The 16,481-nt window shown below is 44.5% G+C and overlaps 1 protein-coding gene across 13 annotated transcripts in view; it reads right to left on the bottom strand.

Moving 5' to 3' along the window:
* LOC122381221 (abhydrolase domain-containing protein 2-like) overlaps nucleotides 1-7,791 on the bottom strand; it is a 45,250-nt gene extending 37,459 nt beyond the window's left edge. Inside the window, exons 1-4 of one of the 13 annotated variants that reach the window (XM_043365156.1) lie at nucleotides 7,768-7,791; nucleotides 5,314-5,562; nucleotides 4,650-4,825; nucleotides 236-403 (exon numbers count right to left, since the gene is read on the bottom strand). In XM_043365156.1, the coding sequence (XP_043221091.1) occupies nucleotides 236-403; nucleotides 4,650-4,825; nucleotides 5,314-5,471 (502 nt within the window). In that variant the 5' untranslated portion in view covers nucleotides 5,472-5,562; nucleotides 7,768-7,791. Of the gene's footprint in view, nucleotides 1-235; nucleotides 404-4,649; nucleotides 4,826-5,313; nucleotides 5,563-6,070; nucleotides 6,090-6,685; nucleotides 6,838-6,896; nucleotides 6,955-7,015; nucleotides 7,045-7,767 lie in introns of those variants that run through there. The other 12 variants (XM_043365155.1, XM_043365164.1, XM_043365159.1 and 9 more) reach the window with 12 other exon arrangements.
* Nucleotides 7,792-16,481: the final 8,690 nt, after the last annotated feature.

The raw sequence follows: 16,481 nt of genomic DNA, 5'->3' as shown, positions 1-16,481 counted from the left end.
GCAACACGCTCGTTTTTTTTCCGCGACGCTCTAGCTCGATCAGGGGCGAAACGGCAAGGGGGAGTCCAACGGACCTCCCCCCCCCCCCCCCTTATACGTTCGCGGCTGGAAAAACACCAACACGGGCGAGGGTTAACGAATTTACAGGCAATGTTAAAACAATACACATAACACACATGAAGGTTTATGCATAAGTATGAGCCCCCACACCCGTCCACCGAGCGCCCCGACTGACCGTAGCAGAAGATGCGCGGCGAGGTGACCTTGACCGAGCGCAGCGCGCCCAGGTGGTTGAGCACCACACACCGGTAGCCGTGCATGCACGCGTAGTGCACAAACGACCAGATGTACACCGTCTCACTCGAGTTGCCGATACCCGGACACACGGCGATCGTGTAGTCGCCTGAAGAAAAGGGGAAGAAGTTAGAAAAAGACAAGTGTCACCAGCGGAAAAGGGAGGTGATGAGGAGAGGGAAGATGTCAGAAGGTGACCGACTTGTCGCCTGAGGAACATGGGAGATGTCAGGAGGTGATGACTTTTATATCGTCTGTCTGTTACCAAAATGTATTGCGTATGGGAAAGGTAAAAAGATGAATTCATGTAGTCATCTGCGGGAAGGCGGAGACGTTAGTTTGCAGGTGCGCCACAACTTACGGGAGTTGATAAGAGCAGCAGCGCTGGTACATCCTATTCTGCCTGTTGATTTCACTGTCGGATATCCGTAATGATCCCATTTAGTGGACTAGTCTCCAAAGGCGGATTCGGCAGCCGGTCCGATTCCTACGACGAAGTCACAATGAGTGGCGGTATTACATCAAAGCCGTCCCCGAGCACTGCAGTCGAAGGGAACCAAACAGCCCAAACGGAGAGCATTATAAACTGCCTCAATAACGAGCGTCGAGCTGATCAGAAGCCGGCCGGCGCGGCCCGATCGGCATCGCAGCCCTTTGTTAGGCGATTTTGAACAAATCGCCGAAAAGATCAGCGGTCATCTGGGTTAGGAATTCGCTCGAATTATTTCTTAGCAATATTTATGCATTACAACAATGGCAGGGAGCATATTACAATACAAAATATAGTTACATACACACTACAGGAAGCAGGTACCGACCAGGTCCAATCTGCTGATTGTGCTCAACGTTTCTGAAGCATCCCGAACATAAATGCTAATTGATACAAAAGTAGCTTGCTAATGGCTTATGTGATTTAAATGGTCTCTGCACACAAGCCCAAGCGGTTAATTAGCGAACGGCGCAAAACGAATAAATGTTGTGTGTCGTGTTACACGTACGATTCTTTTTCTTTCTGGGCCCGCGGCCAGGCCCGTCGGCGGGCCAGACCCTGTGATGTGATGACCAGAGTACGGAGGAGCCCCGGCCGCTATCAGCTGCCATTGGCACTGATGAACGGCGCAGGCCGGCCGGGGTGTTGCACAGGACAGGCACGCTGGCGGGGTGGGAGGGGAGAGGGAGGAGAGAAAGAGGGGGAAAGAAAGAAAAAAGAGACTGAAGAACCCTACATGCTGGATGACCTGAAGGAAGGGAAGTCAACAGCTGTACTGTGCCTCTTCAAACAACGGTTAGTAAAAACCGAAACCACTGGAACCGAGGCAAAGACAATAGCATGGCGACGGTCCAGCTTTGTAGTGCTCTTATTCAAAGTCCTCTTATTCCTATTCGCCGCTAGACAGACATCTCGGCCTGCCCACCGGCCGCTGAGCAGAGCCATGCGCCAGTAGACGTGAAACTACCAACTTTCAGCCTGCTATCTTCAGTCTGCTCGGCAATCCAGCGCCGCATAGTCGCCACCATCCGCAGCCCTGCCCGGCACACCGCCGGTAGCCGTACTGCCCTGGCCAGCTCGTGTTGATAAGCGGTGTCGCAGGGTGTAAGAAAGGCTGTCGGTCGACGGCGAGCGGCGGCCCCCGCTGGGCCCCACAACTCGGCCATCTGTTCAATCTGTCAGCCGGTTACGGCGTACCGTGCCGCCACCATGCGACACGGAGCACGAATAAAGTCCGCTGCTATAACAGGCACGATGGCCCGCTGATATATCACTACATAAGGTATGTAGTATGTACGCTACAGGACACAGGCGTGGTTTAATAATTCGTAATAGGCGGTATTTTTGTTATTTTCTCCGATGATAAAACCAAATGAGGTTAGCTACAATACAAAAATGCTAGCAGCATGGTTCAACAATCGGTTTTGCAGAAATATGTCAAACAACAATTGTATTGAGTCAGTAGACGGCAAAGACTGCTTATATTTCAAAGTTCATTTTTAAAATAAGTCATTGAACCGGTAGCTGAATGCACTGATTTCTAAATGTACCAGAAAATGGAGGTGGTTTCCGGGACCAAATTGTTTTTGTTTCCGACAAACGGACAACCGTTTGAAAACAAATGAGACATTATGAACAGTGCCTGCAAGATCATAATTTGCCAAAGAAAAACGATTATCCATCCGACCGTTCGAGTTCTCTCTCGCCTGAGAAAATTTAAATTCCAAAATATATAACACCAGCTGTTTGGCTCCGATCAACACAACCCTAGTCCTCTCCAGGACACTTAAAGGGTCGTCCTATCAATTCCTTTTAGCACTACCGGTGCAAATTAGCTCAAATTTGGCCCATAAGGAACATTCACCATACCCTAGCCACAATGACCCAATAGTGACCCTAGATCCCTGCCCCAGTGAAGTGGTCGGTTTATCTACGGACCCAGCCACAGTCGACATACATGCCCCACTGAACGATACCAGAAGACGGCGCGCCCCAGGCAGACCCGAAGTACCCCGCTGCCGGTCGGCTGCCGGTGGCATTACGCAACGGCGTGGGAGGACATTGGACCTGGCCACGGGTGCATTTGCGCAACGGGGTCTGTTTGCACGGGCAACCCTCCAAGGCCCACGCTTCATGCGAATTAGTGTCATATATCTACGGCAAGCCAAGTGCGTGGATTAAAAGCACACAGCTATTCGGGAACGAACCCACAGAGCTGCAAATGAAAAAGCCGACGCCTGCTCGAGCATTCGTTCCCAGTCCCTCCACCCAATAGAGTCCCCGAAATGGCGCCACAGCACGGTATCCGGTACCGCAATCTACGCAGCTGATATTTCGAAGCAGCGCACCTGCCCCATATCGGCTTGGCAGGCCACCGCGCTCGGCAGGTTTAACATCAACATAGGGTCGGCTTGACTAAATCCCGGTATAACTATGAGTAAGACCTTAGACCGATAAGGCTGCGCTCCACCTCACCGCGGTTCCCGCCAGGCCATGGTCTTGACAATGCACCACGGTCATGAAATTGGCATCACTAGCGCCCAAACTTTCCATCACAGTCCGATCATGCACATTGCACAACAGTTGGCCGCGTCCGGCGGCTCTGGCGTTTATCCGCGCCGCCCTCGAGGTAGGTTACATTCATTGTACATTGAACACTGCATATTCCGCATGACTGCGTGGTTCTGGGGTGGGACTGATACGACTCCAACAATCAGAACCATAAAAAAAACACTCAAAACAATTGTCACTTCACCATCGGTACCTACCACATTATCCCACCAATATTATCCAATCTCTAATGCTCGCTAGTTCGTCAACAGGGTGTCATGACGGAGCGGAGAGATATCGAGTGGAAGCCACACCATTACTAAGCGGATGTTCATGATAAAGCGGATCCGGATGTTCCGCTGCATATAAATGTTATGCAGCGGATGTTATGGCAGCTACACTTTTCCCGTTTGTTTTAGTCTCAAGTTTTATGTAAAAAAAAATCGTACGCAAACTATGGAGAGAGTAGCAAATGTGTGATTTTATGGACACAAGCATCTAAACCATGTCTTTAAACAAATAAGTTTTAAGTACCACTATAAATCCACCTCGAGTGAAACCACCTAGCCATTAGGATCCGATGACACCAGAGCATAAAGAGAGCCGCCGTGTGCCCATACGGAGTCGTGTTCACGTTGTGAAACGCGAGTAGCGGCGCGGCAACGCTCGTATACTGAGACAGCACATAACCATAAGTTGAAGACGATAGCTCCAAAGCTGAGCCACGACAGCATTCAACAGGTCTATAGCAGACCAAGTCAGTGGGCGAGGCGAGCTATAAAACGGCTAAAATGGAACACACTTCCATATCGAGCGGTGACGTCTGCTTACAAATATGCGGTATGCCGACAAACATCACTGTTACACCGGTAAAAAAAGATTCTATAGGTATAATTTCCGATAAAATCGTTTTTTTTAACAACCAGAGCTCCGAAGGAAACATTACCTTACATAAGGCATAATGATCCATCACGAAAGATTTAAGATACGGTGTCATCAGAAAATTATCGGGAAAGTATAACACGGGACAGACACAAAACTATGACAACCAGACAACCGCAAACAACACAGCGCAATAGACGAGCATCGTAGGACCACGGGAGCCCTGGATGGCATCCTTGCAAACACGCAAGGTAGGTAGCAAAGCAGCGCGTTTCAACCAGCGTGATTATGGTATGCTTAACATGTGCCTCGGAGATCAAAACCAAGACAGATGATGTTGGGTAATTGGAAAACTCTTCACGGGCTCGCTCAACCACAGATAGGTGTTGCTGGGTGATTTGGGACGGATCGGGCGGACTGCGTGCGGACCCACCTGCGGCCGGGTGCTCGTCCAGCGGCGTCCATTCGTCCCAGGTGAGCGTGGCGCCGTCCGCCAGACGGGAGAAGCGGCGCACACTCTCGCGCTGTCGGGTGCGCACGCGGCCCACCACGGCGTGCACGATGGTCTGCAGGTGGCCCGAGAGGCCCCACAGCGGCGTGGGCACGTACCTGGTCAGCACAGGGTGCGGTCAGAACGGTCAGACGTCAGAACCCCGCCTGCAGGCCGGAAGTGTGATGGACCCCCACCTGGTAGACTGCAGAAGTGCATGGTGCAAAAGCTCAGTCATGACAGTGTTCTAAAAATGCAGACCTTCAGGGTAACACTGACAATGATAGACAAGCACGTTTGTTACTCAGGTGCATAAAGTTAGCTTTTGATATATGATGCTCTTCATGTATAAGCTCCTTCTGGTGACAGGTAGCATTCTATTTTTTCCAGGTAACCACAAGGTCTGGTCATACACCATAATGGCATTAAGTGCATTGTGTGGGTAAATATTACATATTAGTATAAAATCATTCATTTATTTTTAGATAAGGCATACATTGTACAGTGAAAACATGAAATGAATGCAATGAGCTGCTGACAACTTGTGCAATGTGCAGCTGTTCTTAGGCTCTGACACTGAAAGCTAACAAGCCGGAGCAATACTTACGGTTTCAGCAGATCTGGGCAGTGTTTGATAATGTTCTCACAGAATTTCTGGTCCTTGCATGTTATGGAAGGTATGGATGGAGAGCTTTGCAAGTTCAGAAACTTTACCACCAACCATAAGCATAAAGCAACAATTGCAAGAATTGCCATGGAAGACATGACAGTTCCCTGTTGATGAAGTGACTGGTTATGTCCAAACAAGCCTGAACCAAGAATGAAATACTTAATTTATCATAAACCGAGAGGTTTCCTGAAATGAAGGCCATTGTTAAAAAACAAACACAAAGAGACATATAGACATGTAACATTCTACCAATTGTTCACACTTTAAGCTTACTGTTTCAGGGCAGAACTATCCCAATTTTCATTAGCTTTGAAAGGAGACCTCATCTCATACTTGGCACAAAATTAGCCAATTGATGCAATTGGTGGCATACAGAGCTAAGCACACTTTGCCAGCTTTGCCATCTATAGTGATAGGGTCACTTGTTGCAGAAGGTAGGTAAAAATATGATTTTAAGTTTTACTTCACTTTGGATGATGTAGGCGCAAACCTCTTTTTTTTAGTAGGTACATACAGTTCCCTTATAGGTACCTTATGAGAAAAACAAATTTTGTCCATTTGTGGGAGGGACAAATACCAAAAATCAATCGCACTGCATTACTGGATTTTGGAGCAGTATACAACGGTTCTCAGTTTGAGTTAGCTTGGATCCAGCCTCAAGCCTTCACGACTAATAACTGTAACATACACTTACTTCGTCTTCAACTATAGAGTAGGTACCTACCAGGGTTGTGCTTGACTCATGAGTCGAGTCAGAAATTTGACTCAACTCTGACTCAAATGAGTCAGATTTGAGTCGAGTCGGATAAAATGCTGAGCTGTTGAGTTGAGTCAGAGTTGAGTCGGACAAAAATATTAAGGTGTTGAGTTGAGTCAGAGTTGAGTCAGTAAAACAACTTTTGACATTGAGTTGAGTCAAAAACATTTAGGAACATGAGTCAGCTGACTCAACTTTCTAGAAACAATATATAGTATAAGTTTTTCATTCTCCCCCCGCTTAACAACTTAGGCCTGGCCCTGCTGCTGGATTTTTTCACCCCCCCCCCCCCCCGCTCAACGACTTTTTTATCTGAGTCAATTTTGAGTCAACACATTTAACTCAACAAAAAATTGAGTCAAGTTTGAGTCAACTCATATTTTCATTGAGCCGCTTGAGTCATGAGTCGAGTCAAGGGAAAAAATCAGCTCCTTGTTTGAGTCAGAGTTGAGTCAGGGCATTCTGAAGTTGAATGATGAGTTGAGTCGGCAAATTTTTTTGAGTCGAGCACAACCCTGGACTACCTACTAAACTGAAACGAAAATATTACACCTTACTGTAACTTCAAACCACTTCCAAGTTCCAACCTACTACGCCCACACTGCGTCACACACACACACGCGCCCGGTATTGTGATTGGTATCTCTCACTACACACGGCGCACACGGCAATTTTTCCACACAATGCCCGAGAAATTCGGTAATGAACCAAGGGTACCAAGGTAGGTACTAGGCGGTGCTGTTGGGTTGGTAAGCTGCCTTACATACTGCAAGCGTCACTGCTTTTGATTTGGTGCTTTTGATAATAAAAGTATGCAACGCTACAATTCCTGCAATAATTGAACGAGAAACTATGTAACAATAAAGTGTATAATATCAGTACATTGTAATAAATCAAAAAATAATCCATATTACGTAATTTGATTGCAAAAATGAGGAGTCATCTGCTCGTTTCTAGAGCGTCATTTATGTGACCAAATATGACTAGGAAGAGGCTGCTAATTGCTATCTTCTCGATTTAGGGTAAAACTCCTTTTATACAGTTGATTTATAATTATCAACAAGTAGAAAAGTTTGTTCGTATGAGATGAAACTGATGCCGGATATATCAAAAGTTATTCAGCATAGAACACGGACGATTTTACTCGCTACATGATTGCGAGTTATTTCCCAAAACCAAGAGCAAACTGCAAGTTAGATCAATGATCATGATTTGAAAATCGAGGTCCTAGGTTGTCAGATTCATAGATAAGCCAGATTGGTACAATACTATGCAATGGCAAAATTTAATAGACGATACATTTTTTTGCATTGTCTTGTATTTCTGATCGTGGAATTTCGTAGAGGTAGAAGGTAACTGACTACAAGGGCGACCTCTTTATGTGTAGATGGCAGCACGTAGAAACAGAAAGATCAGTTTGCTTACAATGGTTTACAACTGCTTTGTCTTGAAGCTTTGTAATATCCTTTGATGATCGCAAAGGTATTACAGCCTAAGTACCTATATTGGATTTTTCATGAAAACATCATTTTTCAATGAACGTCCTTTTTGAAGAGTTTTCATGCAAATTTTATGACGTCATAGCATATGCATTGCCCTAAAGTGATGAAAGTACCTACCCTTGATTACCTTACCTGCTAGGATTTTTTGCGGCCATTGCGGCAATTGTGGCTGTCAGCGATGCATATTTACGTCTGGACAACGAGTTGCGGGGAAAAGTGCTGATTGTGTTGCAGTTTTAGGAGCCGGTGATTAGGCTGGATTTTTGGGCTACTTTTTCGTTCCGATTCATGTATTTCATAGTGTTTGGCTTTTGAATATTTTAGTTCTTTCAGATAAATATTACTTGCCTTACAACTTTGGTAAAAACGTTTCATTTTTTTTATAAGCGTTCAGAGTCCTAAAAATGCATCAGCACTACAATCATTGTAAACAAACAAATGGAGCACCACTTGGCTCTGTTCCAAGGCCATTTTTTAGTTTATCTGGTGGTTTTCTTGCTCTTGTACGTCGTTTTGTTGGATATTTTTAATCCCTTAAGAATGACTTATATCATATTTAAGAAGCATGTTGACTGAAAACAATCTGAACTCTGAAGTATCCAGGAGGCTGACAGAGGTCCTGACTACTGAGCTATATCAATATCAAGTTGAACAAGTTATGAAATTTTGGTTGATAAACGCAAGTTGATCGGGCTCATATATCAGCAAGAAAAAGTAAAATTAAAAGAGCTTATTGTCCAAAAACAAGCTATAATATTGCAGACCTTGGAGCAATACTGAAGAGCACGCTGAGCAGGATCATGCCAGAAAATGTTGACTGATGAGCGCATATTGATGTATTGGTATGAATATTGAATGATAACTTACAACAGCAAGATAAATTAGTGCTAACTATCAAGTTAAAATCTAGAATGAATGGACTTTGGCAGTTTGTTAGATGCTATGCAGATTGTAATGTGCATCAGGTACTCGTGTCTGGCAAATGAAACATGCGATCATTACATTGCTACTGGAGGAGAAAGCTTGGATCACTAAATCCACTTTATGTTGATTTTGATGTTAATCATCATCACTGTATTTCTTGAAAAAAGGATTGTAGTAAAATTGTCAATGTGACAATCCATGCAACGATATAATCATATGTGTTCATAGTCATTCGTGATAGTCATTATTGGTCCAATATACAATGGCAAAGCTCTCAGTCTCAGCGTTTCTTCCTGTGGATGGCCAGCAGTGACTCAGAGCTTAGAAGTATTAGTTTTCTTCACAGGGCTGGGATAAAAAGTACTGAGGGTAATCTTCCACCAAGGAACTCTACCTACTTTGACATGGTATGAGATGTAGGCACAAGTAGGTAGGTGCTCAGTTCCTATAGTCAGTAGTTGTGTATGTTTAGTCGGGTTAGCTTAGATCAGATTGTTAGTTTTTTAATTTGCCAAATGTCCATAAAAATGTGACCTGAGCAATGAGCATACCTGAACCTGACTAACCTGACAGCTAACCTAACCTCAATCATCACACATATTTGCAGCCTACCCAAGACCTGCAATGGCAGTAGCACCCAGTTATAGGTAGGTACTCACCCTAACTCAATCTTACCTGCTAACCTTCAACTTGCCAAAAGTTAGCTCACATTGCCAAGCTGTGTCCAGGGAAACAGGCAACTGAGGAACTGGCTCATTGGGTGGCTGGTGTGAGTCTGTGCAGTTAAAGTGTTTCTTCTCTGAAGCTGCTCTGCACTGCTGTATGTCATGTTAGATGCTCAGAAAATGTGGGAAATGATTACTAAGCTACTTTAGTGCTTTGTTAATGCTCGAGACATGAACAAGTACAGATCCTGCAGGGTACAGCTATGAGTTAGGTGCTAGGTGAGTATGTTATGTGAATGTGCTGTTCCCTGTTTGACTGTAAGTATACAAACAAGCACAGGGTCACAGTTATATTCAATATCCACATAAACATACAACAAAAACGGCCATATAGCATAACTCCGAACACACCACAGATAACTTAAGCCTTTGAAGGCACAAAAATGTTTTGATTAACAGGACAGGTTTACAATATATCCTCTGTCCTTGGGGGATCTTGCTGCCAAGTTGAGGTATGATGACTGAACTTCAGGATTGATCAACCTTTTCTTAGCCATGCTGCTTATAAACGAGAAAGACCAAATGCTTGTTTGTTTTGATTTACAGGACATGTATACAATATATCCTCTGTCCTTGGGGGATCTTGCTGCCAAGTTGAGGTACGATGACTGAACTTCAGGATTGATCAACCTTTTCTTAGCCACTGCTTATAAACGAGAAAGACCAAATGCTTGTTTGTAAACTGCGTTGAAAATTTAATGATCCTTCAATTCTGAAATGAAGGCACAAATGAAATAGTTCCCTCTCCTTTTGGAATACACAAAGCAAAATATTTAATAAATTTTAGTGGATGGACAAGAGCAATTAGCATAGCTTTCCCTAAGTTAACTTCTGGCACTGTTGATGAATTACACTGACGCTTATTCGCTTCATGTTTTGTAACAAACGCGCTAAAACTGCAATATAACAGCACTATATGCTTCTTGACAAAATGCAAAAGTATTAAAAATTTAGCCCTGATGGCATTCATTCTTGGTGGAAACGTAATTACAAAATATTTTGTAGTAACTATTGAATTCCGGCCGAAAACAGTGCACGGTTTAAAAAAGAATCATTCCAATGACGGTCATTTCTTGCGGTCCTGAAATCGCCACTATTTCCGGCCTCTCCAACGCAACTCGTTGTCCAGACGTAAATATGCGTCAGCGATGCCATTCCTTGGGATTTGTCCCAAGATCTTGGGATTTGAACATTAACATTGGGATCTTGTGATTTGCACTGCATATCTTGGGATCTGGCAGAAGCTGATTTCACTTTGTCTTCTCATGCTGTCGAATGCTTTTTCCTTGGTCGATAATAGATTTAGGATGGATTTGCACTACGGACGGTTAATCAAACATATTGAAGTAACGGACGAAGCTTGCGATGTTTCTAGCCGGCATTATCTTCCCGAGATCGCAGGATTATTTTTGTACCATTACTTGTTAGCATATTTACGTCTGGACAACGAGTTGCGTTGGAGAGGCCGGAAATAGTGGCGATTTCAGGACCGCAAGAATGGACCGTCATTGGAATGATTCTTTTTTAAACCGTGCACTGTTTTCGGCCGGAATTTAATAATTACTACAAAACATTTTGTAATTACGTTTCCACCAAGAATGAATGCCATCAGGGCTAATTTTTTACTACTTTCTTATTTTGTCAAGAAGCATATAGTGCTGTCATATTGCAGTTTTAGCGCGTTTGTTACAAAATATGAAGCGAAAAGCGTCAGTGTATATCAATATCAATATTGTTCACTATTTCATTTGTGCCTTCATGTCAGTATTGAAGGTGGATCATTAAATTTTCAACGCAGTTTACAAACAAGCATTTGGTCTTTCTCGTACATAAGCAGTGGCTAAGAAAAGGTTGATCAATCCTGAAGTTCAGTCATCGTACCTCAACTTAGCAGCAAGATCCCCAAGGACAGAGGATATAATATATTGTATACATGTCCTGTAAATCAAAACAAACAAGCATTTGGTCTTTCTTGTATATAAGCAGTGGCTAAGAAAAGGTTGATCAATCCTGAAGTTCAGTCATCGTACCTCAACTTAGCAGCAAGATCCCCAAGGGCAGAGGATATATTGTATACCTGTCCTGTTAATCAAAACATTTTTGTGCCTGCAAAGGCTTAAGTTATCTGTGGTGTGTTCGGACTTTGGAGTTAGGCTATATGGCCATTTTTGTTGTATGTTTATGTGGAGATTGAATATAACTGACACTGTGCTTGTTTGTATACTTACTATCGTCAAACAGGGAACAGCACATTCACATAACATACTCACCTAGCACCTAACTCATAGCTGTACCCTGCAGGATCTGTACTTGTTCATGTCTCGAGCATTAACAAAGCACTTAAGTAGCTTAGTAATCATTTCCACATTTTCTGAGCATCTAACATGACATACAGCAGTGCTGAGCAGCTTCAGAGAAGAAACACTTTAAATGCACAGACTCACACTAGCCACCCAATGAGCCAATTCCTCAGTTGACTGTTTCCCTGGATGCAGCTTGGCAATGTGAGCTAACTTTTGGCAAGTTGAAGGTTAGCAGGTAAGATTGAGTTAGGGTGAGTACTGAGTACCTATCTATAACTGGGTGCTACTGCTATGCAGGTCTTGGGTAGGCTGCAAATATGTACGTGATGATTGAGGTTAGGTCAGCTGTCAGGTTAGTCAGGTATGCTCATTGCTCAGGTCACATTTTTATGGACACTTGGCAAATTAAAAAAAAAAACTAACAATCTAATCTAAGCTAACCTGACTAAACATACACAACTACTGACTATAGGAACTAAGCACCTACCTACTTGTGCCTACATCTCATACCATGTCAAAGTAGAGTTCCTTGGTGGAAGATTACCATCAGTACTTTTTATCCCAACCCTGATGAAAACTAATACTTCTAAGCTCTGAGTCAGTACTTGCCATCCACAGGAAGAAACGCTGAGGCTGAGAGCTTTGCCATTGTATATTGGACCAATAATCACTATCACGAATGACTATGAAGTATGAACACATTATATGATCACATCGTTGCATGGATTGTCACATTGACAATTTTACTACAATCCTTTTTCAAGAAATACAGTGATGATTAACATCAAAATCAACATAAAGTGGATTTAGTGATCCAAGCTTTCTCCTCCAGTAGCAATGGAATGATCGCATGTTTCATTTGCCAGCCAGAGTACCTGATGCACATTATACAATCTGCATAGCATCTAAGCATACTGCATAGTAAAACTGCCCAAGTCCATTCATTCTAGATTTCTAACTTGATAGTTAGCACTAATTTATCTTGCTGTTGTAAGTTATCATTCAATATTCATACCAATACATGAATATGCGCTCATCAGTCAACATTTTCTGGCATGATCCTGCTCAGCGTGCTCTTCAGTATTGCTCCAAGGTCTGCAATATTATAGCTTGTTTTTGGCCAATAAGCTCTTTTAATTTAACTTTTTCTTGCTGATATATGAGCCCGATCAACTTTCGTTTATCAACCAAAATTTCATAACCTGTTCAACTTTGACTTGATATCAATATTGATATTGCTCAGGAGGTGCGCCTCAGGAGTCAGGACCTCTGTCAGCCTCCTGGATACTTCAGATTGTTTTCAGTCAACATGCTTCTTATATATGATATAAGTCAATCTTAAGGGATTCAAAACATCCAACAAAACGACGTACAAGAGTAAGAAAACCACCAGATAAACTAAAAATGGCCTTGGAACAGAGCCAAGTGGTGCTCCATTTGTTTGTTTACAATGATTGTAGTGCTGATGTATTTTTAGGACTCTGAACGTCGGCTTATAAAAAAATGAAACGTTTTTACAAACGTTGTAAGGCAAGTAATATTTATCTGAAAGAACTAAAATATTCAAAAGCCAAACACTATGAAATACATGAATCGGAACGAAAAAGTAACCCAAAAATCCAGCCTAATCACCGGCTCCTAAAACTGCAACAAAATCAGCACTTTTCCCCGCAACTCGTTGTCCAGACGTAAATATGCTACTTGTTATGGGTATAGTAGCAGCTTTCAGTCGCTGTTCGCAACTGGCGCTCATTTGTTTAAGGGCCTTGGTAACAACTGGATTTCCATTACGTCATGGGTGATGATGTCACACCACGGGTGACGTTTCACTGCTGCTGCTGCTGTCCACGGAGGGCAGCGTTTGTGAGTGGAAAACAGTAGCAACATTGTAAATGAAGGCAGTATTGGCGCTTATGCTACATATGAAATTTATAACAACATATTGATATTGGTGAATGTTTATTTTTGTTACTTTTCATAAACCCTCCATTTCAGAGGGTCTGCATGCAAAATTTCTGTTATTTTTTAGAGTCAAGCTATTGTACTAAGGGATTTATTTTGGCAATTTAGTCATTTGTTAGGTTATAAGGCTGCAGAAACTTTTAGTTGAGGTTGGTATCCATTATCCAGTTGCAGCTATAATCGTGTCATATTTTGTATCATTTTCTGAACATGTAAACACCTACCTATATGAATTCAAATTTTGTGATTGTAGAAAAGCAGTTACCCTCACATTGCAGCGGGGATTAGAACAATTAACCACACTTGTTATACAAAAAGCCTGTTTGCCATCAATTTTGGGAATCCAAATTGGGTATTGGTAAGGTAGATGTAGCACAAGCTGCCCGATGCACGAGAATGGGTCTTTCTAACCAAACCTTACCTAACCTGACCTACAACCTACAGCCTTAAACCTAAAATTTACAACCTACGACCTAGTCCTACGGTATGGCATATCACAACAGCTTGTGCTACGTCTGCTAGTGCTACCATGACCCAACTTTGTGCCAATTCATACCAACTTGGGATGACAGTCACTGCAGATGACAGATGTGTGCTGACCATGCAGGTCTTTGTTACAATTGCAATTCTATTGTGTTACAGGTTCGGCGTTCTACAGCTGCGACCCGCCATGGCTGGGCCACCGCAGCGGCATCACCTTCAGGGTGGACCTGCCCGTGGCCACCCGCCGGTCGGACCCGCCTGCAGTCCGCAGGGAAGCTGCCCTGCGAGCCATTGCAGAGCTCCCGCACCCGGACGTCACTATCTGGTCGGACGGCTCGGCTCGCGGCGGACGGAACAGGGCGGCGCAGGCGCTGATCCAGTTCCACCACCTCAACAGAGAAGAGACCGTGCGCGCTCCTGCAGGGGCGGTCTGCTCCAGCCTAAGAGCAGAACTGACCGCCATGCGCGAGGCGTTCGCGGCTGTGGCCGGCCTGGAGGACGGGGAGTTGGCATCGACCAAGTCGGTCCGCCTCCTCACCGACTCAAGGTCTGGGCTCCAACTACTTGGCCGCGGCCCAGCTAACCAGACCATGGCCCTGGCCGCCGAGGTGTGGAGGCTGCTGAGTGCTGAGCACCCTCACCGAGAACGGCACCGAGACGGTGCTCCAGTGGGTGCCAGGCCATGCCGGGCTGGACGGCAACGAAACCGCCGACCTCCTGGCTGGCGAGGCCACGGCGGGCGACCAAGACAGCGCACCGATCGACCTGTCGAGTGCGCGGGCCGCCGTCACGCGCCATGTCCGGGAGCTGTCGCGACAGAGGGCAACCGCTGCCCACCCGCACCCGGACCCCACGCCTGGCCACGACTCCCTGGCGCGCTGGGGTCGGTGACGCTGTCCCAGCTGAGGACCGGCACATCACCGCTGACCCGTGACACGCTCCACAAGATTGGCCCGGAAGCCGACGACGAATGCCCCGCGTGCGGGGAGCCCGACCGCGCGGCGCACCTACTGACCGATTGTCCGGCCTATGAGGCGGCCCGCCGCCGCCGCTGGGGTGTCGACCCTCGCCTGGTCGACGTCCTCGGCGGCCCGGCGACGAAGGTCGTCACCTTCATCGAGGATGTTGGGCGGACCGAGCCGCCGCTCGACCCGCCTGCGCCGCCGCCCCCCTGAGCGGGTTGGCAATGGGATGCAGAAGAAGAAGAAGAAGCAACTGCCAGCGCGCCACGGCGGCGAAGCCGAGTTCCGCCGCTGGACCGCCCGCGCAATGGCCAGCACAGACAAGAGACAACCGAATCACAACACCTACAATTACGTTATTATGGTATTGACATTGTTACAATTAACCCTGCTCTTTCGAGCGTGGATGCACGCTGAAATTGTCGCATAATTCCATGCAGCTTCCACCCTTCTGCAATACAAAGTTTGAATACAAAGTAGTCTTACAATAGGTTTAGAACTTATGTGCAGATTGTCGATGCTGGTTGACTTGATGATTGGAATTGTGTTTATCTGTTTATCTGTTTTGACTTAAATATATGGCCATGTACTATGGCCTACCTTGGGAAGTGTCTCTGATTTCAACAAAACATTTTTCATCAGGATACGCTGCAGGGTACATAGTACATACGTAGTGAAAATTTTGAGCATGTATGGGTGCGCATGTGGAGATGTAGACTGCGAATGAGACGGACTACGACGGTTTTTGAACCAATTAAATCTGATTGACAACATAATGTAGGATTAAAAACTGACTGTCAGAAGAATATTCACAGAATATTCACTTCACCCAGTACAACGAAAAGGGAAAGTCAGGAAACAGGCAGGGTACATCTCGAAGATCAATCAAATTGCAGGTGCCGATTGGTTATGGATCATTGTAGCTCAATGTACTGCCTTGTGCTGCTTTATTGATTGAAATTGCTTCCAGCTTGTATTGAAAGAAGTCATTATGGAAGAATTAAAAAGGTTCTTGAAAAATTTAAATACTTTGAATTGATATTTATGCAGAATTATACACCCGTATCATTCTTTACATGTCAATATTTGTATATTATCTAGCATATAAGAAAATAGTGGCCTCAAGTTTCTAGAAAATATCTGATTTTACTCTCAGAGCCACTGCAGATCCCTAAAAAGTTAGGAGCCGTCTTCATTATTGAATGTATAAACCCAAATAAATTATCACTGCTCAAAAGTGGAAGAAATGACAAATGAAATAAAGTTTTCCTACAGCGTTGCAATCCAGATTTCAAGATAGTGATGGGCGCACTAGAAAGCAAGTAAAAGTACTCCACAAGGCAAAAGTAAGGAACAAGAATATCCTTATACTGTTTCAGAATTCGGTAACAAACATTTTTTGTGTGTTTTAAATACCCGAACAAATCGATTCCAGAATCAGTCTTGATAATATTATATGGTTTTTGTATGGTGTTGGTGGTACTTGA

The sequence above is a fragment of the Amphibalanus amphitrite genome, unplaced genomic scaffold, assembly GCF_019059575.1.
Source record: "Amphibalanus amphitrite isolate SeventyFive unplaced genomic scaffold, NRLGWU_Aamphi_draft 000116F_arrow, whole genome shotgun sequence".
NCBI lineage: Eukaryota > Metazoa > Arthropoda > Thecostraca > Balanomorpha > Balanidae > Amphibalanus > Amphibalanus amphitrite.
This window is presented reverse-complemented; position numbering and strand designations above follow the sequence as displayed.